Source organism: Theropithecus gelada, chromosome 13 (genome assembly GCF_003255815.1).
Source record: "Theropithecus gelada isolate Dixy chromosome 13, Tgel_1.0, whole genome shotgun sequence".
Lineage (NCBI taxonomy): Eukaryota > Metazoa > Chordata > Mammalia > Primates > Cercopithecidae > Theropithecus > Theropithecus gelada.
This window is the reverse complement of record NC_037681.1, coordinates 18,360,041-18,383,431: the sequence shown is the minus strand read 5'-3', so window position 1 is coordinate 18,383,431 and position 23,391 is coordinate 18,360,041. Positions and strand designations below refer to the sequence as shown.

General features: G+C 49.2%; 1 protein-coding gene across 9 annotated transcripts in view; it reads left to right on the top strand.

Moving 5' to 3' along the window:
• The window catches only part of INPP4A (inositol polyphosphate-4-phosphatase type I A), a 146,249-nt gene that overhangs the window by 97,320 nt on the left and 25,538 nt on the right, over positions 1-23,391 (top strand). For 3 of the 9 annotated variants that reach the window (XM_025354445.1, XM_025354446.1, XM_025354442.1), the window contains exons 11-19: positions 2,869-2,999; positions 4,945-5,049; positions 5,530-5,638; positions 7,926-7,940; positions 11,762-11,945; positions 13,265-13,483; positions 14,562-14,700; positions 18,428-18,460; positions 22,724-22,896. In XM_025354445.1, coding sequence (XP_025210230.1) covers positions 2,869-2,999; positions 4,945-5,049; positions 5,530-5,638; positions 7,926-7,940; positions 11,762-11,945; positions 13,265-13,483; positions 14,562-14,700; positions 18,428-18,460; positions 22,724-22,896 — 1,108 coding nt within the window. Of the gene's footprint in view, positions 1-2,868; positions 3,000-4,944; positions 5,050-5,529; positions 5,639-7,922; positions 7,941-11,761; positions 11,946-13,264; positions 13,484-14,561; positions 14,818-18,427; positions 18,461-22,723; positions 22,897-23,391 lie in introns of all 9 variants that reach the window. The other 6 variants (XM_025354443.1, XM_025354444.1, XM_025354439.1 and 3 more) reach the window with 5 other exon arrangements.

Here is a 23,391-nt window from a genome sequence, read left to right as displayed (position 1 = left end):
AGAAGCCCAACAGGTGGCCCAGGCCGTGCAGATTATGTCCCCTGTCTCTCTCTGTTTCAGTTTTGTGCTGCTGTAACAGAATGCCAGAGACTGAGTAATTTATAATGGTAGAAAAGTGTTTGACTCATGGTTCTGGAAACTGGGAAGTCCAAAAGCATGGTGCTGGCATCTGGTGAGGGCCTTCATGCTGCATCATCCTGTGGTAGAAGGCATCACACAGCAAGAGCGCTCTTGAGAGAAGGCCAAACTTGCTTTTATGACAAACCCACTGTTGCAATAACCAACCCATTCCTACCATAATGACATCAATCTATTCATGCGGGCAGAGCCCTCAGGCCACATCATCTCTTAAAGGTCCTACTTCTCAAAACTGTGGCATTCAGGATAAAGTTTCCAACATAGGAACTTTGGGGGATAGTCTCAGACTGTCATTTCTCCTCCTTGTCCTCAAATGATGTTAATTACAAACACAATATAACAGAAGCATGAAAGAAAGCAAGGTAGCCAGAATCCTGCTGTTTTCAAAGAGCTATTTTGTTTACATTTTTTATCTGGAAAAAACATCACACTTAAAGATGAAGGGCAAGAATAATGCAATGAGCACCTAGATACCTTTCACCTAGAATCACCAATTGTTAATGTTTTGCCAATTGCTTTCTCCATGTATGCACATATTTTAGTAATTTTAATTTTACAAATTTTCATTAAGCTTTGTCCATATTTTTGTGTATTTACATAGTGACAATCTATTTTTCCATGTATTTTCGGTTTTTATGTTTAAATTTCCCATTACATGGTGTATTATAACTTTAAAGAGTTTATTCATTTTTTATTTGAGACAGGGTATTGCTCTGTTACCCAGGCTGGAGTGCAGTGGCGCCATCAGAGCTCACTGCAGCCTGAAACTCCTGGGCTCAAGCCATCCTCTTACCTTAGCTTCCTGTACAGATAGAACTACAAGCACACACCACTATGCCCAGCTAATTTTTTCATATGTTGTAGAGACAGGGTCTTGCTATGTTGCCTAGGCTGGTCCCCAACTCCTGGCCTCAAGCACTCCTCCCACCTTGGCCTCCCGGAAAGCTGGGATTCCAGGCATGACCCACCATTCCTGGCCAAGAGTTCATTCATTTAACAAGTGCTTTAGTTCAAGGGTTTTGTTGTTGTTTGCAGCAACAACCACATGTCAGGCACTGTTCTCGGTGTGGGAGGCTTCTTGGTGAGCTCAGTGTGGGGGTTGGTTGGAAGCAGAACTGGGAACCTCACACAGGAACTCCAGATGTGTCCGCGGGTGCTGGGAATGAAAAGGGAACTGTGAGAAGAAAGAGGGTGCTCAGGGCAGGCCTCTGTGAGATGATGACATTAAACTAACACCTAAAGCCTAGGAAGCAGTCACATGAACACGGCAGACACATTCCAGAGACAGAAACTAGCAGTGGCCTGGCAGACAGAGCTGCTGTGCTCAGAGCGGCCTGAGGTCATGGGGCGGCTGGCCATGTAGCCCTACCTGCTCTGGGTGTCCTTTTGTATTAATTTTGCTATTTTAATAATAATAAAATGGCACAGCTTTTAAAAACAATTTAGACAAGTCAGATTTCCTAAGACCTTATATAAAATTTAGCTTTTTTTCTTTCTCAAAGGAAAACATGAGTGCAGTATAAAAAAAATGGTGCAGAAAGGTTTTAACTAAAAACAACTCTTGGGGCTCTACTTTCTGATCTGCTTCCCAGAAACAATCACTTTTTTAGAGTTTTAGTGTTTACTGATGTATTTCTTAATATATGTGTAAAGTGTTCTCTTCATTAATCAATTTCAGGGATTAGCTACCGATTTTCTATGCTGAGGGTTTGGCCTTTTATACCTTCCCAGTCCCCATTTTCCTAATTTGGTTATCGTTTTTGTTTTTAAATCCATCTTGTGATTTTGCTGTTAGGATTGTGTAGCTGTTCTTCATTGCTGAGCTAAGGAATTTATATTTCAGTTCTTATACAGCTTTTATTTTTTTGGAGATGACAATTCCTCTTTTTCTTCTCTCCTCCCTCCTCTTCCCCCTTCCCCCTTCTGTTACCCTGTGCCTCTGTCGAGCACACACATAAAGACAAGATCTGGCCTGATTTCATCCACAGTGACACAGCGGGCCACTTTTAGGTTCAGACGGCTCCTCTCTCACATAGACACAGAAGGAAGAATAGCCAGAGGTCCCAGCTCCCATGGTCCTCGTCCCATACCCAGAAAGGATGGCAGTGAGACAGAAGGGCTTGTGACGGCAGCGCGATCTGTGGAACTCTGCTGCTGAGGAGCCAACTCGAGGCTGCAGCTGAGCGGTTTTAGATTCTGCAGCTCCCTTATCACGGGGAGGGCAGAAGGCCCACACCTTAGGAGAACCCGGGAGGCGATGAGAAACGCCTTCCTGATAGCCTCCTAGGGGAGATGATGAGACAAGCAGGAGATGGCTCGGGGCGGTTACTCACTGCCTGCAGTCCTCTTTGTTCCGGGAGGATCACACGTGGTTTTGCCCAGACTCAGGTGGGCTGTGGTTTGAGCCTGTGCCTGAGGGTACCTGCAGGTCATCAAGGTAAAGCTTCTCCCCAGCAGCCCTGCCTCCTTCTCCCCACCTGCACTTAGTTTCCCTTGAACATTTGACTAAGTTCCCATGAAAAGCTACTCTGGATACATTCCCGTGTGGTCAGTGGTCTGCCTTTCATGTAGCTAGTTGCCCTTTGGACAGGTAGTGTAACCATTGTCCTGGCCCGCCCTGGGCATCCGTGATTCTTGCCCTGCAAATGCTGTTGTCCTGGGTAGGCCTCCTGGGCCTCTCTGGGGAAACCAGTTAGCCCGCAGCCTGATGCATCTGTGTCTTGCTTTCAGAGTGTGTGAGCTGGAGGAGCTGGGAGAGCTGTCCCCTTGCTGGGAGAGCCTCCGGCGTCAAATTGTCACCCAGTACCAGACCATCATCCTCACATACCAGGAGAACCTGACCGACCTCCATCAGTACAAAGGTGGGCGCACCCCCATGCTGTCCCCACACACACACAGGCACACACACACACTCTCACTCACTGTCACTCACCCTGCTTTCCCAGCCAGAGATCTGGAAGACAGGGCCACTTACACATTCCCACTGACAGACCCTTTAATGGATTTTTAAAAATAACTTCTCATGTAGGTGTGAATTCTTTCAAATATGGGTTTTTCAGATCTTAATTAAAAAGACCAATCTGTGAATTGCAGTGAAGAGTCCTCCTATGGTGTCATCTACCAAAACAGTCACTGTGGAATGAAATTTAGGGGAGGCGAAATCTCGGGCTATTACTGGTTCATGTTATTTCTTCATCTTGGACTAATGTCAGTATAGTGACCGAAAGGATGTAGGTCACTCGCCTGGAAACAAAGCAGGTTTTCTTGATTTCGCGATTTAAAGAGTCAGGGGTAACTTCTGTTAAACATATAAATTGTTAAGGGGGAACTCTGTATTTTAAGGCACAGAAAGCAAAGTGGAGTGTGAATGAACACCTCACTGTTTCTCCTTGAGAGATGCCATTTGATTTTCAAAACACTCTCAGGGCAGATTTAGAAATCTGTTCTTGCACCTTTTTTATTCCAAGTGAAATGAATTTTTTGGTTTTTCATTACTCTATGTATTACTTTTGCATTTTGAAGTATTCTGTATTTTTAGATTCTTCCCTTTGATTCTTCTACATAATGGAATTTCAGGGTTTAAGGAAAACCATAAGCCCTTAATGTGGTTTTGACACAGAACCTATGAACCCGTCCGTAAACTTGGATGAGAAGAAGCCAAATGCAGAACTGACAAGGAGGTGTTGCTTAGGCTTGGCGTGAGTCTGAAGAGAGGGTCTGAGTATGTCACCAGGAGAAACGGCAGCATTTGCCCAGGAAGGAACCGAGGGACTCACCCATGCCTGCTGCCTCTTACCTGGGAAAGTGTGAAACCCACCCAGCCTTGAGTGTTCTAGAGCAGAGCTTCTCAAATGTCAGTGTGCACCCGGATTCCTTGAGAACTGTGTTGAAGTGGCGGTCCGGGATTGTGCCTTTCTCATAGGCTCTCGGACGCTCATGCCGCGCTCTGTGGACTGCACCCTAAGTATCAGGCCTTAGAGAGCCATCTCCTGTGGCAAACTGGGGGCACACAGTGGCTGGTCTGCGATTCATATGCTGGCAGTATCAGTTGATATTTTTCATTAGATGAAACGTTTTTTTCTTCTACTCTTGTGGTTGCCAGTTTAATTTGCAATCCCTTTATTTTGTAGGCATGTGATTCTCTAATTAGTTATGGATTCTGATTATAGAAACAAGATTGTGGATATTTGTTATAAAATAGTGTCCAGGCTCCTTAACCAACAGACGTGAACAGGGAAACATCGAAGTTCATGTGTCAGAAGGCTGGAATCAATGCTGTATTGCATTTGCTCATCTTGATGGGCCTGAAGGGTTGAGAAGGCCTCTTCATCGCCTTCGAGAGTTGAGATGTATTGCTCTAGCCAAACCAAATTCTTAGCTGTTTGATGATGGCGGTCTCTGGAGTCAGAACAGGCAGTCTCTGGCATGGACCCCTTTGCTTATTCCAGTAGTGCTGACATCGTGCTGCACAGAATGACATTTTTTGTATCAGATCTCTCAGTAGAGAGCCGGGTCTTGGAAGACGCGGCATCATTACCATAGCTTTTTGAAGCCAGTTCTCCCTGGCGCCATTCATTCCCTGAGCACCCAGAACCAGCTCTCCCGACCAGCGGGCTGCCCTTGGCGTCTCACCCACCTGCCACCTGCAAATGAGATGTGCTCATGGCAACTCAGAACCTTCTAGGCCACTGCTGACACATACCTGCATATATGCCACAGCATCCTCTGAATTCCATGTTCTACTTGCAGCTCGTGAACACAGCATGCGTGCTGATGGCCTTTATCTTCTCCTGTTCCATTTCTTAGGGCCCTCGTTTAAAGCAAGCAGTTTGAAAGCAGATAAAAAGTTAGAATTTGTTCCCACAAACTTGCACATACAAAGGATGAGAGTTCAAGACGATGGAGGATCAGGTACCTATTTTTCTGCCCCCTCTCGTTGAATCACATTTTGCTGCTTTTCTCTCTAGGTACTTGGTCCCTGAGTGCCCCACATCTACCCATTTCCCTGTGTGCTCTGGGCGGCTGGGAGGAGAGATTTGTCACAAAGACCTTCAGAAGGTCTCTGTTAAGAGCCCACACCCCTTCCTTTTGTCACTCCTCGCTCTAGCTTCCCTTTGTATTTCTGCAGTAGAAAGTTGCCTGTAGGCCATTCTTCCCAAGGAGGGATGCAAACAGGAGTTACAGGGTGGCTTTCTGCAGCCCGTGTGGCTCCACTTGAAATGTTTTGAACCCCTTTTTGCTGAGGTGATGGCACTGGGCTCCAGGAGACCCTTGGGCGGCCAGGGCTGTGGGAGGGAGGGTCAGGACCCCAGACTTGTGTGCATATCCCTATAGCTGGCTTGTCCACAGGCCTGAGCCCAGAGTAATGGAGGAGAGCTTTCTGTCATTCAGATCAGAACTACGATATCGTCACCATCGGGGCGCCAGCAGCACACTGCCAAGGTTTTAAGTCAGGAGGTCTCCGCAAAAAGCTGCACAAATTTGAAGAGACCAAGAAACAGTAAGTAGCCAGAGAGAGCTTGTGGTCCTTGTACAGTTTTCTGATGCTTCTTTTCTCCGTTTAAAATAAAATCAAAGTATGACCACAAGAACATCCAGCCATCTGATCTGCCTCTGTGTGGCGGGAGGATCTGCCTCATGGAGCCTGTGCTGCTCTGTTGGCGTGTGACTGAGCTGGGTGGGTGATGAGGGCACTGGATCGATGGTCCTGTCCTGCAAAATGAGGAGCAGATTGTGATCCCACCTCAGAAGTGGTGCTCCAGGCAGCCACCCTGTGCGGACTCTGCTGGCTCGGCATCCTTTAGAGTCCCTGGCCAGTCAGTTGAGCACCACAGGCACTGAGCCTGGAGCACGCTGTTTCCTAGAGTGCAGCAGTGGTAAACATTCCCAGTTTCTGAAAGATTTGGGGGGCCGTACAGAGCTCCTGTCCTGAGCAGGAAATTTCCAGGTAGGGCGGGTGGTGAAGGGCATGTCAGGCAAAGACGTGGCAGAAGCAGTGCACGTGGCGAAATGTGGCCGGGTGCGCAGTGCCGGCGGCGGAGAGCTAAGAGGGCTGGCCTTGCTGCCAGCCTGCTCTGTGACCAGAGGTACAGTGCCCAGCAGATCTAGGCTTGGTTCCAGGAGCTCAGGGCCTTGCCTGGGAGTAGACAAGTCAGCAAGCGCCATTTGGCGTGACCAATGCCCGAAACAAGCATGCTGTTTCGGGTGCATGGAGCAGGGCATCCACCCAGCCCCCAGGGGTGGGAGGGAGAGAGCCAGAAATAAACCCAAGCTGTTGTGTTAGATGTGCGGGAGGCATTGATGATCTTCCAGAACGTCACCTGTGAAGATTTCAGCGGCTCAGGAAGTGGGGGTGATGAGTGTCAATGACCAGTAAGGTCCTTGGACTGTGACCGTAAAATAGAGGAAGTAGCATGAGGTATTTGGTTTAGGGAGAATAATTATGACTTAGCGTGTGTTTGGGCTGACAGGGAAAGACAGGAGTGGATGAGGTAAGGTGAATGAGAAGAAAACAGTGTTGGAGCAGGGTTCTCACGGGATGGAAAGAGGCAGGAGCAGGCGTTCGTCAGAAGGGCCAGGAGAAGAGGGGGCGGCGCTGCAGAGAGATGTTTGAGGTGGGAAGGAGCAAGCGGAGGCATCCATGGCAGCCTCTGCAGTATGTGGGCTGGGGAGGGTCGGATTCAGCAAGCGAGCATGGAACAGTGTGAGGGAAGGTGAGCAAAGGCCCAGGGAGCGTCACAAGAATCCCATGGATGGTCAGGTGAAGCACTCTGGCACAGGCCACGGAGCTGGTGGGTGGCACCTGACTGTGCTGCCACGGCTGGGAGTCAGGACATGACCTGAGAAAACGGACTCTAGGCTGGAGCTGGAAGGAGGTAAAAGGTCAGATCCGCGGCTGAGGGGGTCAGGGAGGCAGCTAGGGGCATCACTGCTCAGGGGCAAGGCTGAGCAGGGAACGGAAGAGCGTGCCCTGTGAGAAGTCACGTTCAGATACATGCACAGGCTGCCTGGGCCAGCCCAGAGCCCAGTGAGTCCTGGAGACGGGAGGAGAAACAGGGAAGGGGAATTCAGGTCCCCAGACAACCTACTTGACCTCGATTCATTCCCAAGGGTGCTTCCCTAAGACACACCAGGTAACTGGACCTGCCTTAGGATTCGCTGACTCCAGCGTCCCTTTGGGAAATAGGAAGAAGACGCAGCTTCCTGTGCCCACCGCAGCTCTGCACAGCCAGCCAGAAAGCGTGTCTGTCGCTCCATTGCATGTTGCCCTGTGGAGAGTGTGAGCGTGCAGCTTGAGATGGGGTGGGGCCTTGAAGGAGAACGCGTAGTAACTCTGTGTGGCCAGTCGAGAAGGGGGCCTCCTGGGGGTCTTCATCCCAGGCGGCTTAGGGTGTTGATTCCTGATAACTCTGCATGTTAACTTTAGAATTTATTTCTCAAAATACCTCTTTAGTATTTTTCAAATAGATAAGTTGCTACTTAATTTCCTACTAATGCCATCAAGCCACTTATGGATACGGTATTCATGATCTGAACTTTCCTTCCAATGCAGAGGTAACTTGGCCTGAGGTGGGATATCTCCCTGGGGCTCGAGCACAGGGAATGAGGCTGCCCTGAGGAATAAGCACGTCGGGCTCATAATTGTAGTCATCCCTGTAGTTGGGACCTCAACACATAATTTTAAGTATTTTGTCAAAAAATAAGTTGGCTTTTTAATTTTTTTGTTTTTGCATTTGGTATTTGCTAACAAACTGCTAATATTTCATTTTGGTTCTTTTCTTTAGCAGTTTTGAGGAGTGTTGGTGAGTTTTCTGTCTGTGGAGAGAGTGTCTGTTTGGGTCTCGTCCTCACGCAGAGAAAGCTTGTGCCATCCCCACCCCTCCTCGTGTGGGCTTCCCCCGCGGTGCTGCCATGGTTCCTAGTCACGCACCTCGTAGACAGTTCTCCCTTCCAACTGCAATGTTCTTTAATAATGAATAGCCAATCTTCAGTCTGCTGTTTTACCTTTCAAACTTGGCAGCCGCGTGTTGCCGTGCTCGCTCTGAGAAAGGTCCTCGTTCTGTTTCTCCCAGGAGGAGGAAGGGCCCAACCTGGGAAGCCTCTAGGTGCCGAGTTCTCGTGTCAGCCCCTGGGTGCAGCTGGGAACCCCTTTCTGTCTTAAACAGGAATCTTGTGGCTTTTCAGTTTTCACTTCACTATTACCTCTTGTACAAATGAAGCCAGCCTACCTCTTCATGATACTTATTAATTTATGCTGATTTTAACAACACTGTTACCAGGGTCAGTTTTACTCCTGGGGGTGGGTGCAAACCAAGATTTAATACAACTGAGTGGCTTTTGCCACCAGATAATTAGTTGACAGTTAGAATCCACAGTGTCTGCTGCCTGGGCTTCCCTCCTGCTGCCCCAGGCTCATAACAGAGGCTCTGCAGTGGTGCTTCATTCAGAGGCACCTGCAGCCCCTCAAGAAATGCTGCTGCCTCAGAGCCTGTGACCCATGGGGCTCAGGGGCTATGGCTGGGCCCTGCTGGAGGTGTCAGGCTCTGCTGGGGGCATCTGACAGCAGGGAGCACTGAGGACATTCCTCCATGTCCAGGCTGAGGCCTCTCAGCTTCCCCCTGGGGTCCTTTTCCCTGAGGGTACTTCAGGTACAAGGGAGGGAGGAGGGCATCTAGGGACGGTCGCTGCTGCTCCCGCCTCCCTAACGGAGGAGACCCACGCTACTTCTGTGGAAGTGGCTCCCAGCCTCCCCTCCCTGCCTTTTCTCTACTGGGGCCTCTTTCAAGGCCTGATCTTTCCCATGGGGACAAGTAAAGTACTTAGGGGTTGAGTCTAGGGGTGCAGGGGAAGAGGAATGGGAGGAGAATGCCAAAGGCCCAGCTGCCACCAAGGCCTGCTCCTGGGTAAATCCCAACCCAGGTGTTTTGGGTTGAACCTTGTTCCTGGGGAACTTTCTGAGTTCCTGGGTTCCCTCTGAGGACCCTCCATTGCCCAGTCTGGGCCTGGTCACCCCTTCCCCCTCTGCCCCCTGCTCCCCGTATACAAGACTGTCCCCGAAGCGGGGAGGGGATGGAGTGGGGAGGGTTATAGGCAGAAGGAGTGTCCTTTCCTGGAGACTGTGTGAGGGGCTAAATCCCAGGTGGAGAGGACCCAGCCTCCCAATCCTCCTACCCTTGCAGAACCCAGCTCCATGGGGGCTCAGCCTCTGCAGAGGTGATCCTGCTCTTCTAATGTCCAGAGTGACTGTTGCTCAGCAGTTACCAGCAGTTCCTGGCCAGGGCCACAAGACTCCACCCTTACGCTCTCGTGGCATCTTCAGTTTAGCCCATGACCCCAGCTCTGGGTAGGTCCGGGTCTGGGGTGGGGTCCTAATGCAAAGTCCAAGGGCCATACCTAGGATACTGCCTCCTGGGGCTGCCCCTGGGCTTCATGTCTACACCTCCATCCTGCCGCCTTCATGTGGCCGCCTGGTTTTTAAAACTAGGTAGTTGAGCACACATGCTTCTATTTTCCTCATCATCCTAAACAGTACTTCTTTGGAATTTGCCTTTTCTTGCCTCTGCCATGTATATCCCGTGCATAAGTCCCAGGTACCATCGTTAAAACATGACTTGTGAGAACACAGGGCAAGTAGAGGGCAGTGCTTTTCTCTTGGCCTGGGCAGAGGGTATATATTTGTTGAAGGGCACACGGCCACCTCCTTGCACAGAAGTAGATCTGCATACAGCACATTTAATATATGTACTCTAAATATTGGGGGTCTGGGAAGAATCCATTTTTTTTCACCATTTTTGGAGTCAGGGTCTTGCTCTGTCCCCCAGGCTGGAGTGCACTGGCACCATCAAAACTCACTGCAGCCTCAGACTCCTGGGCTCAGTTGACTCTCCTGCCTCAGCCTCCTCAGTAGCCAGAACCACAAGCACAAGCCACCATGCCTAACAAATTTTTACATTTTTTTAAAAGATGGGGTCTCCCGATGTTGCCCAGGCTGGTCTTGAACTCCCGGGCTCAAGCAGTCCTCCCACCTTGGCCTACCAAAGTGCTAGGATTATAGGCCACCATGCTTGGCTGAATTGATTTTTTAACACCCTATTTTGAGATTGTGTTTTTAAGACGAAATGATCCTAGAAGGCAGCTATTCATTTGGAAGAGTGATTGCAGATTGGAAAGTAGTCGTGTGCACATCGTGCTGTGGAATGACTCCTGTTGTGCCCCGCGAGCTTGAGTGCGGTCTGCTGCATGAGCTTCTGGCACATCCATTGTTTTTTATTGTGGCGTGTGGGCTTGTGGTGGTGGTGTTTCTTTCTGGGGTGCTTTGGTTTTCGGTTTTTGCATGTTTGCCGCATAATCCAGCAAGGGAAGGGGTAGTGGTGGTTTCTTGATGACCCACTTTGGGACTTCCCTGGGAAGGGGCCAATGGGAGAAGATTCTCAGCCCTGAGCAAGGTGACTGTCATCTCCAGGGGAAGTGATGGAGGATGTGGTGAGAGGTGCCCTCGCTCCTCCTCTTTCTCGCTGTTCCCCAGAATTCAAAGGGTCACTCTTTATAGGGACCAGTCAGGACCCCTCGTCCTATGTGTGAAGGGACACCAGTTCTACCCAGAGCTCACAATTTCAAATTTTAGGAGGAGACCCTCTGCACTGGTGGCTTGTACTTCTTCCTGCTTTCCTCAGCTTCCTCAGATGGTCTGAAAAATAAATGTATAATATTGCATTGATTGGGATCCAGGCTAAGAGACACGCAATTCATCATCACCATGTAGTTGGACCCAACACGCTGGCCAGGCCCCTATAGCGGGGGGACGTGAAGTTGGTCCTTCAGAGCCTCCTGATTGTGCTGGGAGGGGCCAGGCTGTAGGCTTGGCATCAGACCCCTAGACACACACACTGCTTGGTGGCGAAGAGGTGGGAAGGAGGGAGAGCCAGGGTTTCACAGCCACTGAGGAGTCCGGCTTTGCCTGTGGCTTGGCATATTCTCCACTTTCTCTTCATTTGATGAAACATTAGTTCTCAAATTAGGGAAGTCCTGGAGTGAAGGAAAGGGAAAGGAAACCCAATTTTCTAGGGACTTGCTGGGGTCAGACATGAGAGGAAGGATGACTGTGGGTGTGTTCACAGGGAGCTTGAATTCCTGATTGGCCAAGTGAAAAAAAATAGGTTTTGGTTGCTTGGGGACAAAGTCCAACACCCACTGCAGTCTCTGCTACACTGTGATAACCTGACCCCTTCTTCTGTAGATGGTCTCCACGTCTCCACTGAAGTACTGCTTATAAGTTAATAGATAAGGTTGTGAGGTGAAAGATTATGATCATTTGGGTGATTACGGGATATGATTGTTCAATACCTGTTCACACATTTACATACACAAGTGAAAATACAGATACATGCAAATACAGATGAAAGACTGAGTCATAGTTTAATATTTCAAGCTTCTGCCATATAGACAGGAAGAATCCACTAAGATATACTTTGCTCATCAACAACTAGAGTAGCCTAGGAGAACAGCCCTGAGTCCCAGAACATCCCTGAGTCATCTTAGGGTTAATGTGACTGGGGCTGGGATGATGCTGTCGTCCTTTACAGATTCTGGAGAATCCCTTAGAATCTGTTCTCATCCTTTCCAGTACATCATCTGGCTGCCAGTCCATAATCTACATACCACAGGACGTCGTCAGAGCCAAGGAGATCATCGCCCAGATCAACACCCTGAAATCCCAAGTCAGCTACTATGCAGAGCGGCTGTCAAGGGCAGCCAAGGACAGGTCTGCCACTGGCCTTGAGAGGACACTCGCCATCTTGGCAGACAAGGTAGGAGGGGTGCCCTGCTGCATGTGGGCTGGGGAGTTTCCTTGGGTTTCTGGGGGCCACCGGGCAGCCCAGGTGTGCCTAAGGTGGTCCACAAAGAGCGTGACATTGGGAAGACTTTGAAGGTCTACCTGAGGTCCATTTCCCACAAAAACCAGGGAGGTTTTGTGATTCATCCGCAGAGCTGGACAGACAAAGGGCAGAGCCCAGGGCTCATGACTCTTAGGTGCAGCCTCAGGCACGTGTGCCCTTCAGTGAGTCCGTGGGGCTCATTTTGTTGAGGCTAATACAGTTCCACCTCTTTCTCAGTAACAGCCTAACCAGCACTTTTTTTTTTTTTTTTTGCGCCACATTTCTATTGTAGTTGAATTTGAAAACAGAAACTGAGCTATTATACAGACATAAGATAAGAACAATATAGTTTTATTGGCTTACATACAGTCAGTACACCAGCTTCTACTTAGCCATAACTTGATTCTGATTTAAAAATATGTAAGTATTAATCCCAACTGAGGAAGTGGCTATTATCAGACCCTTTTGATGGATGATGCTTTTCCCATCACTCAGTCTCCCTCTCAGTGCGCACACACACACACACTCACACACACAGTCACACACACACACACACAGATTCTGACTGCTCCTCTGCACTCACACTCACTGTGCTATTGAACTGCTTTTCCTGATCAGAATGTGTAATATCCTTCACGTGTGTTCACACAGCATAAAGAGTGTGAGGTGGGGATTAGATCCACTGGAAAAGAAAGATGTAGTTGTCAGCAGTAACATTATGAACCACAGAACCCGTGATGCGTGCAGAATTCTCCTAAACCAGACATGTTGTGCCAGGAGGCCAGCTACCCAGACCCAGAACTTGATGTATTAGATGCTGAGGAACGAAAGATAAGACTTCCACAATTGAACCAAAGTAAGACCTGACCCCTGGACACTTGTTCGCTGGAAGGTGGAGGACAGACCAGGAAGTCTCTCAAGGCCGGGGCAGTGGGCTGTCTCTGCAGGCCCCTCCCCTAGCAATCACAGGTCAGAGGCAGGCAGGGATCAGAGAATGTCAGAGATTTCTCACCCTCTTTTCCTCTTGCTTGGTGGGAAATTCTTGTTAAGATTCAGCCCCAGCGGGCCACACGGCCGTCTTCGTATTCAGACATCTTGAGGGATGTAGCCCTTCAGTTGCTTTGCACTGTGGAGAAAGGCAGAGGGGTGCAGTACTGGGCTTTAAGCCCATTCTCCATTTCTCAGATAAGGCAGGGGCCTCCCCAACCCCTGGCCTGGGCTCAGCAGCCTTGGTTTGTGTGCACCTGCAGACACGGCAGCTGGTCACGGTCTGCGACTGCAAGCTCCTGGCCAACTCCATCCATGGGCTGAACGCCGCGCGGCCTGACTACATTGCCTCCAAGGCTTCTCCCACTTCGACTGAGGAGGAGCAGGTGATGCTTAGAAATGACCAGGACACCCTCATGGCCCGGTGGACAGGGAGAAACAGCCGATCTTCCCTGCAGGTGGACTGGCACGAGGAGGAGTGGGTGAGTCTGCTGCCGTGGCTGTCATCCCACTGCTGGACTTGGGCCGAAAACCGCAAAGCCTGTTGCCAGTCTCTGTCCCTCCGAAGTGCCTCAAGGTTTGACTGCTGTGAACAAGCTCCAGGTTTCCTTCCTGGATGGCTCCTTGGCTCCTGATGCAGGGAGGGAGATTATTTTGGAAACCTGGTGTCCAGATAGGGGTAGAGCTGTGCTGGGGCCTGGGCCAGCCTCAGGCCTGGATGAAGAGGAAGAGAAGTGGGTTGTCCTCCCCCGTTGGAGGTCTCTCCTTCCCCTGCCACCTGTGCCTTCTGTGGCCCTGGGATGCTTGAGACCAGTCAGGCCTCTCCTACTTCCTCAGTGCTCTGTTTGCTGTTAGATTTTCCAGGGCTATGTGTATGTGGGGATGTGGGAGCTCTGGTGCTGGGGCAAGTAGTTGTGGATTTTGGAGCGGCCGCCCTGACATTGCATCACATTATTGTTCCTCAGAGAATTGGCGCCGGGAGCAGGATCTGTGTTCTTGAGGGAGTGACATATTGTACAACTTGTTTTTGCCATTGATTGAGACTACCGCTTAGAGGCATTGTTCTGCAAGCCCTGAACTATTAATCAGCAGCAAAGTAGCATCCTGTATGCTGTGTGTGTTTCTGCACATCACTCCCAGACCTCCCTCACCTCCTCCCCACCTCCTCTATCCAAATTTCCGTTCCCTTCCATCCAAAGGAGACCTCCATCTTGTCTGTGTGTGACGGTTGTAGGAAGTCTGCAGTGGCAGGAGGAGGAGATGGGACAGTGCCCTGTGGCCCTTCAGGCAGCACTGGAGGGCCACCTGGCCTCCAGAAGAGTTACTAGCAAACCTCTCCCAAACTCTAAAAACAGTGGCCACAGGAGATCGATACATCATTGAAAAGCAAATGCAACTTTAATGGGGAATGAGGAATCATCTTTATATTTCTAAACTTTGAGGTATTTTAACAAGTGTGGAAGCCCAGGGCAGGGGATCGGTGGAGGGCGATTTGGTTTGTGTTCTGTTTGTGTTTCTGTTCGGGAGAGCTGACCCACACGGGCCCCTTTGATTTGGAAGGAGAAAGTGTGGCTGAACGTGGACAAGAGCCTAGAATGCATCATTCAGCGTGTGGACAAGCTGCTGCAGAGGGAGCGGCTGCACGGCGAGGGCTGTGAGGACGTCTTCCCCTGTGCAGGCAGCTGCACCAGCAAGAAAGGTAACCCGGACAGCCACGCCTACTGGATCAGACCAGAAGACCCCTTCTGTGATGTCCCCTCCTCACCATGCCCCTCCACCATGCCCTCCGCTGCATGCCATCCTCATCTGACCACACGTGCGTATGCATCCATGCTTCCCACACGCTGCCTCCACTTCACCTTGTGTTGCTTCCGTTTGTCTGTGTCTCTGATCCATGCACTCCTCCCCCACGCAGACTGCAGGGAGGGCCGCCAGGTGGAGCGGGGGCGTCCCAGTGCACAGAGCAGCGGGCGGTGAGAGCGGAGTCTCCGGTTGCCTTTCTATGTAACTGGAGCCCGTGTGTGATTCTGCATCTCTGGCAGTCAGAATCTCAGGTCCTCTTGGGATACACCATCATGGCTCTAAGGGTTGGCCTCTGGGCTTTTCAGGTTTGTAAAGCAATCTGAGAACCTGAAGGAGGCCAGGATGCAGACGCCTTTCTGATGTGATTGTCTATGGCATTAGGAATTGGTTGAGTGAAAGGGGAAAGGGGAATTGTGCAGGGACACAGCTGGATGAGAGAGATTGGCAGGTCCAGTGGACACGTCTGAAAGCTGGTTGGCATTGGCTGGGCACTCTCTGACGCAGCAGAGGCATGTTGCCTTGGGGCTTGGTAACAGAGAGTGGGCCCCTGTTCCTGGGCTTCTTGTGGTCCGAGTCGTGTGGTTTGGCAGGACCCTTCAGGGTAGGACATTGGCATGAAGTAGCGTCACAACAGTCTCCTGTCCGCAGAGACACGGCACGCCAGGACACTGTCCTGCAGAGAGCCTTAAAGCTGGGAAACAGTCCCTGCAACTGAGGTGCCTCCCGTCTTTTCCCGTAAGAGCCGGAGAGTTACAAGCTAGGTGGCTGAGACTTGCCCACAGACCTAGCATCTGCCTCCTTTTTGTTCTCCTGCGGGAGTTTTAAGCCATAGTAGGAAAGGCCCAGATGTGCTGGGATTAGGCTTCCTGTGATGAGGGCTTTTATATTCTGAATTGGGGAACTTCCATTCAAGGTGTCAGCGTGCTTCTTGGTCAGAGCCTCTGGGCAAATCCCACTTCGGGTTGTCAGACGCCCTTTGCCTCTTTACTCTGCCTGCAGTCTGTTTCCAGGGCACTGTCTCACTTGAGCCTCTGTCTTGACCGTTGTCCCGTCACCCATCTCTCCATCTCTGGGGGTTTATAGTTTCACTTCCCCACACCTGTGATTGGTTCGTGGAACTATTTTATCTTTATTCATGTTCTCTTTTTTATGTAAATCGTGTTCCTTTTGAAAACTTTCTGAAAGTTCATTGTTTATTTCTTTCCACTTTATTATCTTGTGATTTTAAATTTTTCTACAGATAACGAAAAGAGTAATTTATTGGCTGTTTTAAATGTGGGAGCTAGTTTATTTCATCAGATGGGATTATATCCCTAACTTAAGTGTCATTTTTTTTCTAGGCACATCCTGTATTGTTTAAATATAGATACATTTTTATTCAGTTTTAAAGTTATTTAAATGAGCATTTATGCTATTTAGGGTTTGGCTTGCGTGTGCCATAAAAATCAGCTGTTATAATAATGGGAATGTGAAGCTTACTTACATTTGAGAGAGTCTAACTCTGCTGATCAGTACTCAAAGAAATGTATGAAACCATATGCCACCAAATTATCTGTGGATGGTCCTTAATTTAAACATTTTTAGCACAGCCAGGAAGCTGTTCAGTCCTCAGTGTAAGCAGGAGGATCAGAAAGAAGCAGTCTGTGAGGTATTTATTTCGGTGAGTCTTGTCCACAGTGCCACGGCTTGGCTCTGTCGTGGCTTTTTATACCATTCCAAATTACTGGAGCCATTGTTTTGGCTTAATGAGCAGGTGTGTTCACACCAACATATTTATTATATGAAAATAACTCTGTACTGCTCTGAAAGGCATCATCAGTTTTCATTCCGGTGCTATACCCTGTCCTAGGTCCTTGGTTTTTATTTTTCACCAGGGAGCTGCCCTGCCTCAGAGCTGCCCTGCCCTGATCAGAGAGCCCTGTCTGGCAGGTGAGGGTCACCCAGGGCCAAGGCTTTGTGGGGGACCCACTGACAAGTATCTGCCAGCCAAAACCACAGAGGCTCCTCAAACTTCCCTTCTTCTCATCTCTCCAAAAGTCTCCCGTGCCCCTCCACCCCCACCTGCCAAGGTGTGCCACTGTTGCCCCACTAGGATTTAGTGGCTTCCACCGCCTTCCTCTTGTACGCTCTGTCACTCTCCTCATACCCAAAGAGACCCTTACACCAAGTTTTTCTTAGTCTGGGGTCTGTGGGTACCCGCAGGTTCTTGTACCCCTGAGATTATGTGCTGGAATCTGCGTGTGTATAGAGAGGAAGTCCAGAGTGGTCATCTGCAGAGTTCCCAACTGCATGACCCAAGGCCAGTTACAAACCATTATTCCAGGAGTACCAGGGAAGACCCCCTCTTTCTCCCCTTTGATTGAAAGATGAATTTAGCAAATCGGGTTTAATCCCTGATGCCTTCACAGCAACGGTCCCAACCCAGCTGTTGGGGAACAGGCTCCTAGACCTTCCTCCTCATTCATAAACTCAGAATCCTAGAAGATGGGTTATGGGGAGGCAAAAATCTGTATTTTTTCAAGGCCTCGCATAACCTGATGAGCAGATCAATATGTAAGAGCCACAGTTCCGAATCACTGTGGGTTTCTACCTTTGTTAGCAACATGGTCTCAGGGTATCTGGGTTAACGAGGAGGTTGAACTCTTGACCTTACAGATGCCTTTGTATTCTCTTTCCCCTTTGCCAGTTTGAAAAGTCACTTCCAAAGACGATGAGAGAGGAAGGATGCTTTGCCCTTCTTTACAACCTAGGTTGTAAAATCCCCATCAAGCTGTTCTGGCTGTTCTTCGGGATCCGGGATCCGAGGCCACCTCATTTCCGCATCCTGAAGACATTCTTTGAACTGAAAAGCTCAGACATAAATTAACATCAATGTTTTCTCCCATGATTCCTTTTCAAACTCGTTTTCTCTTAGATGGTGCACCCAGTTAACTGGAAAGTTTAGTTTTTAAGGGAAATATGAAATTGAAATAAGGTTAAATGGAATCAAAATTGGTGTTCTTTAAGGACCTGAAGGGACATTCTAATTGGAGACTACCCCTAAATCACAAAACTTAGCATTTGGTTTAAATGTGGAAGATTGGCATCGTTTGTTTTTTTTTTTTTTTTTTTTTGGTATACTGGTTTCATTCCTGGATCTTAACACTTTGGATCTCAGCAGTCAATCCTGAGCCCAGGCTTCCCCGGTGAATCAGAGCAGTAGGCCTGACCGGGGAACACTCCGTGTGCTGGTCAGTCTCTCTCCTTACAAGTTGCTTCCAGATGCCGCAAGCCAACGCAGGGCTCCCCCACTACAATGTGATTTATGTGGGTGCTTTTTCCTGTGGCATTTATCACATTGTAATAAGCTAGATCGCACATCCCGAAGAGCATTTTATGTTGAAGTACTGGCAACATGAATGTTTAAGCCGGGAAATCTGTCATTGTTTACCACTGAGAGGGCTTGCTGCCGGAGTACTTTGGTGAGCCTTCTTGGGGAAGAGGCAGCCAGGCACCAAGACCTCTTCTCTGTTTGTTAGCCACGTTACTGCAAGCTGCTGACGCAGCTGCTCTGGGATTGAGTTGCTTGGTTTGAACTGTGTGCTGCTCCTTAATCATCCATGTCGCCCTCCATTTCTGTGCAGATTGCAGCCCCCCTCCTGAAGAGTCCAGCCCAGGTACGTGGTTTCCGTTCAAGGCTCCTGCTGACGCCCTCTTACTTAATACTCAGGTAGTGTTTTGTAGCTAAATTACCAAAGATTGCCTTATGATCCCAGAGTCGGGAAAGTATTCCAGGACCTCCTTCGTTGTGAGGCATGAAACACTTTCCGCAGGTTTGATGAGGGACCAGCTGAGCGGAGGAAATTGTGACCTGAGGCAGACTACCACATGTCTTTGTTTTACTCTTACATTCTAAAGTCTTTTCAGATGAGCGCGTTGGGCTTCCTGACGTGGGTGACCTGAGGTAGGGAGGTACACATTTTGGACTTTCTGGGTGCGGTTTTAGAATTCTTACCAGACATCGCTATGGGCCTCAGTTGGAGTTAGTGCCAGAAATGTAATCTCTTTGCTGCATTTGCATGTAGAAACCAACGTTTATGGTTCTAGTTCAGGGGTTGGCAAGCTACAGCACTGAGCTAAATCTTGTCCACAGCCTGCTCTTATAAATAATGTTTTGTTGGAAACCAACCTTGCCCACTTGTTCATGGATTGTCTACAGCTGCTTTTGTGCAGCAGTGCCAGAGTTCATTGCAGCAGAGAACCCGTGGCCTTCAAAGCCTAAAATATTTACTGTCTAGCTCTTTACGGAAAATGTGTGCTCGGCCGGACACGGTGGCGCCCGCCTGTAATCCCAGCACTTTGGGAGGCCGAGGCAGGCGGATCACGAGGTCAGGAGATCGAGACCATCCTGGCTAACAATGTGAGACCTCTTCTCTACTAAAAATACAAAAAAAAAAGGAGCCGGGCGTGGTGGTGGGCGCCTATAGTCCCAGCTACTCGGGAGGCTGAGCCAAGAGAATGGCATGAACCCGGGAGGCAGAGCTTGCAGTCAGCCGAGATCACGCCACTGCACTCCAGCCTGGGTGACAGAGCAAGGCTCCATCTCAAAAAAAATAAAAAAATTAAAAAAAGAAAAAGAAAATGTGTGCTGACCCCTGATCTAGTTCATATTGAGTTTCCTGGGTATTGCTTGTGGTTTTGAGCATGAGTCCCCCAAATAATAAATATGATTTGATGTTCTTTTTCTTACATTCCAAAAATCAGCTGCATGGTCAGTCTATCGCTTGCGTATTTCTGACTGGTTATACATGTAAGAGAGCAGGATACTTTGTTGATGTCTAGAATGTAACGAGTCCATGACTGTGGGATTTACCAGGCTAACGGCTATTCCTGTGCGTTGCTAGTGAAGCCTGTCCACCCATACAGCCCCGTGAGTCAGCGTAGTGTGGTGGCTCCTGGCAGCAACCCCAGGACGCTCTTAGAAGTTAGCCCGTCGGCGGGTTAATCTGATTGGACACCTCATAGGGACTCTCCCAGTTTGCTTTCAGCCCCTTCATAGTTTCTCTTTCCCCAAAAGTCAGTGTCACCTTGAGCAGGCCTTGGGCCCCACCCCCTTGGACCCTGAAGGTTACTGAGGCCTCGGTAGATGTACGAATAGTTGGCCTTGGTCTCCTCCTCCATTTCCTCCCCTGGGCCCATGCCTCAGCTGACCTCCACGGCAGGCCAGTGCCTTCAGACCGAGCTGTCGCCTGAGCCTCAGTGGTGCTGAAGCCTGGGGCCATACCCAGCAGTTAGGGCCAGGAGAGGGCTGGTGGCATGTGCATCTGCTCCCACAGAAGCTCGGGGGTCTTCTCAATTCTGGGCTTCTGAGGGTTGCAGAACTAATGGGAAGTCTCGTGGGTCCCCGGGCAGCCCACGGACAATGCCTGGCCTGTAGAGCCCTCCTTGTTGTGCGTCAGCTGGGACATTTCCAGAAGCACTGATGGCTTTTTCACAGTTGATGCTGATGGACTAAAATGGTCCCTGCAAGGAGTTCTTTTGGCTTTTCCTGGAGAAGTGCATTTAATCTGGGTTAAAATATACACACTTACAAAGGCACACACACTCTCCCTTTCTCCTTCCCCTACTAATGAGGGGAAAATGCAGAAGCAAAGTCCGGAATTGAAAGTGCTCTTCAAAGTTACCTAAGTTAGTATGGCCCATGGATTCACTACCGGTCTGCAAACATTACGGGTTAGGAACTAGATAAGGAGCTTTCTACAAAAACACGGGTCGGCGACGTCACTCAGGACATTGTTTCATTGAGCTGATGTTTTTTCATAACTCGGCTTTCTAGTGAAGGAAGCAGAGTATAAACCCTTCAGCGATCCCGGTGACCCAGGTGCCTTTACGTCACTAGATCCTGAGTAGAAATCATGTTACTGCCCAAGAAACTCATTTTGGTTGAAGTTTTTAAAAATTGTTCCAGACATGTCTGAGCCCTTCTCTGGGCAGATAACCACACTCACCTTCTACCAAGTTCCATATCTCCTCTTTTCCAGGACACACGTCTTAGTGCTTTTTAGCCATTCTTTCTATACTACAATTTTTTTTTTCCATTTTTTTCCTAATATAGCAAAGCAATCATTCTCATGGGAATTTAGTTTAAAGAGAAATAGGCAAAGTGAAAAAGTTGTAAGACCGGTTGTATATTTTGATCATTTTCAGATTAAAATAATCATGATTTTCACGATATGCATGATAGGTAGAAGAGCAAAGTAAAACTGGCAACATTTTCTTTAAGAGCATGTACTTCTTAGAGAAGGATAGTCTACTGCCTACCTTTCCCCAGACTGTTTGGCTAGAAAAGCCTGTTTGCCATTGGCATTTTTGATAGGCACTTCATGTAATCGGCATACATTCAGCAGAATTCTTCAAAGAAACAAAAACATGGTCTCTGAGAACTTCAGTGGAGGAAAGAGACTCGGATATTATCTAGTGCCTCTCTCTCATTTTATGAAAAAGGTCCCACATGGCTGAGGGGTCAAGGGCCTGGCCTGTGGTCACCTCTGCTCAGCAGTGGCCGGGGCCGGGACTCAACATTTTCCACCTCTCAGTTCAGTGTTCTTCGTCACTGTGGTTCCTTTGCTAAGACCTGTCTGCTGTGGACTTTCTAAATTTAAGCCTGCTTTTTCCGTTACAGATACAAATGCTGTCCACAAACAGTTAGTGTGCCTGCATGTGCAATTAGGCCACCTCCAACTTTTGAGCTGCTACAGATGCTTAAACATTTCCATTAACCAGACACTGAGTGTAGGGAATTCTTAGCCGTGTTTCAGTATCTCTTTAGGTTGGTTTCTCAGTGACATGCTAACCATCCAGCTTGAGAGGACAGGGCCAAGCCGCCCTTCTCTCAGTCTCTTAGATTTTGTTTATCTGAGACAGAGGTTACCCTCTGGCAGCCGCACAGCTCCCACAGCGGGGCCTTCCCTGAGTGCCATGCCGGGACATGGCCTGGTGCATTCTGTGGCTCGAACCCTCACCCTAAGGGGTGTGCACTGCCCGGGCTTCACTCCACAACTTCTCACCATGTTTGGTGTGATGGATTCACCAAGTGGTGATGGCCAGATGCCTATTTCTGGTCTTAGTGACCTGTTACAAATAGAACCTTAATGAGGGCCTGTCTTCCCTTTTAAATGTCTTCTAAATAGGAAGGAAAAAAGAGTCAAAACCCAAAATATCTTTCACCCTGTTTTTCTCCCTTGAGGTTCTGTTTTTAAAAAGTTGTTTTGGTACAGGGTCAAAGTTTCCGTATATTCCTAAAAGAAAACTGAGCTAGAAATAGTACTGGGGAAGGAAGGTGGGGGTGGGGAAGGAAGTGAGTGCAAGGTGGGGCCGTTTTGAGGGCTGAAAGCTCTGGAACTGTGAGGAATAGTCCCCCTCCAGGTGTGCAGGGTGAGAATTGAACACAGTTGCATACAAGGCTTGGCAAGGGCAGAGGAGTCTCTGACTTGACTTCATACCCAGGTCAAGAGAAGGGGGAGCACAGAGAACCTTTCTGGGGTCCTTCCTCTTCGCGTGGAGGTGCTACCGTGTGTGGAAGGAGATGAGCCCCTGCAGACAGAGCATTTTCTGGCCTCGTCATGACTTGCAGAAGTTTTTTTGTTGTTCTCCCCCAAAGGCATTGTCTGAAGTATTTCTGTCTATGGTCCCCAACAGGTTCAGGAGACCAGGCATGTGTTGGAGGTACCAGAGTAGAACTGATGTCTGAGGTTGCTGGAAAGAGCTGGGGCTCGAGGGCTAGGGACTGGGTTGGTTCTAGACAGAGCTAGAAGATGGGGTGGAGATGGGCGAGTGGGAGGGCTGCAGTGGTTAGGGGCCAGGTGACTTGTTAAATTGCCAGAACCTAATTCTTCAAATACCTCTCTCTCATTGTGATGACCCCCTCGCTTGTGCCGCAGGTGAATGGAGTGAGGCCCTTTACCCGCTGCTGACCACTCTCACCGACTGCGTGGCCATGATGAGTGACAAGGCCAAGAAGGCCATGGTATTCCTGCTCATGCAGGACAGCGCACCCACCATAGCCACCTACCTGAGCCTGCAGTACCGCCGTGATGTGGTCTTCTGCCAGACGGTAGGCCCTGGGAGCACCCTGAGGGAGGCAGCGGGCACCTCCCAGCTCGGAAAAGACAGGCTTAGGAAGCCCTTGCCTCTCACTTCACTTGTAAAGTGAGCACGCTAACCCTAACCCTAACCCTAACTTTGCACCTGCAAAGTCTGCTGATTCTGCACCCAGGAGGTAGTGAGGGCGTGGGTGGTGCAGGCCTCTTTGCTGTGCCTTTTTTTTTTTTTTTTAATAGCTGCACAGGAGTTGAGTGAGGGCAACAACACAGGTATTTGCTGTCAGTGCAAACGTTGCTGATATAACAGTGGGTGCCTTAGCTCTGCGGCTTGTTGCAGGACTCTCTCATTGTTGAGAGAAGTGAAGCCTTGAAATGAATGTAACAAGTTTAATAGTTGCCAGTGACCAAATTAGTAAAGTGAACAGTGCTTTGGGGTTGGGCTGGTTCTCTCCGAGTTCCCTCACCCATTCTGGGGAGTCCTGTTTCATTCCACAGAAAATCTCCCA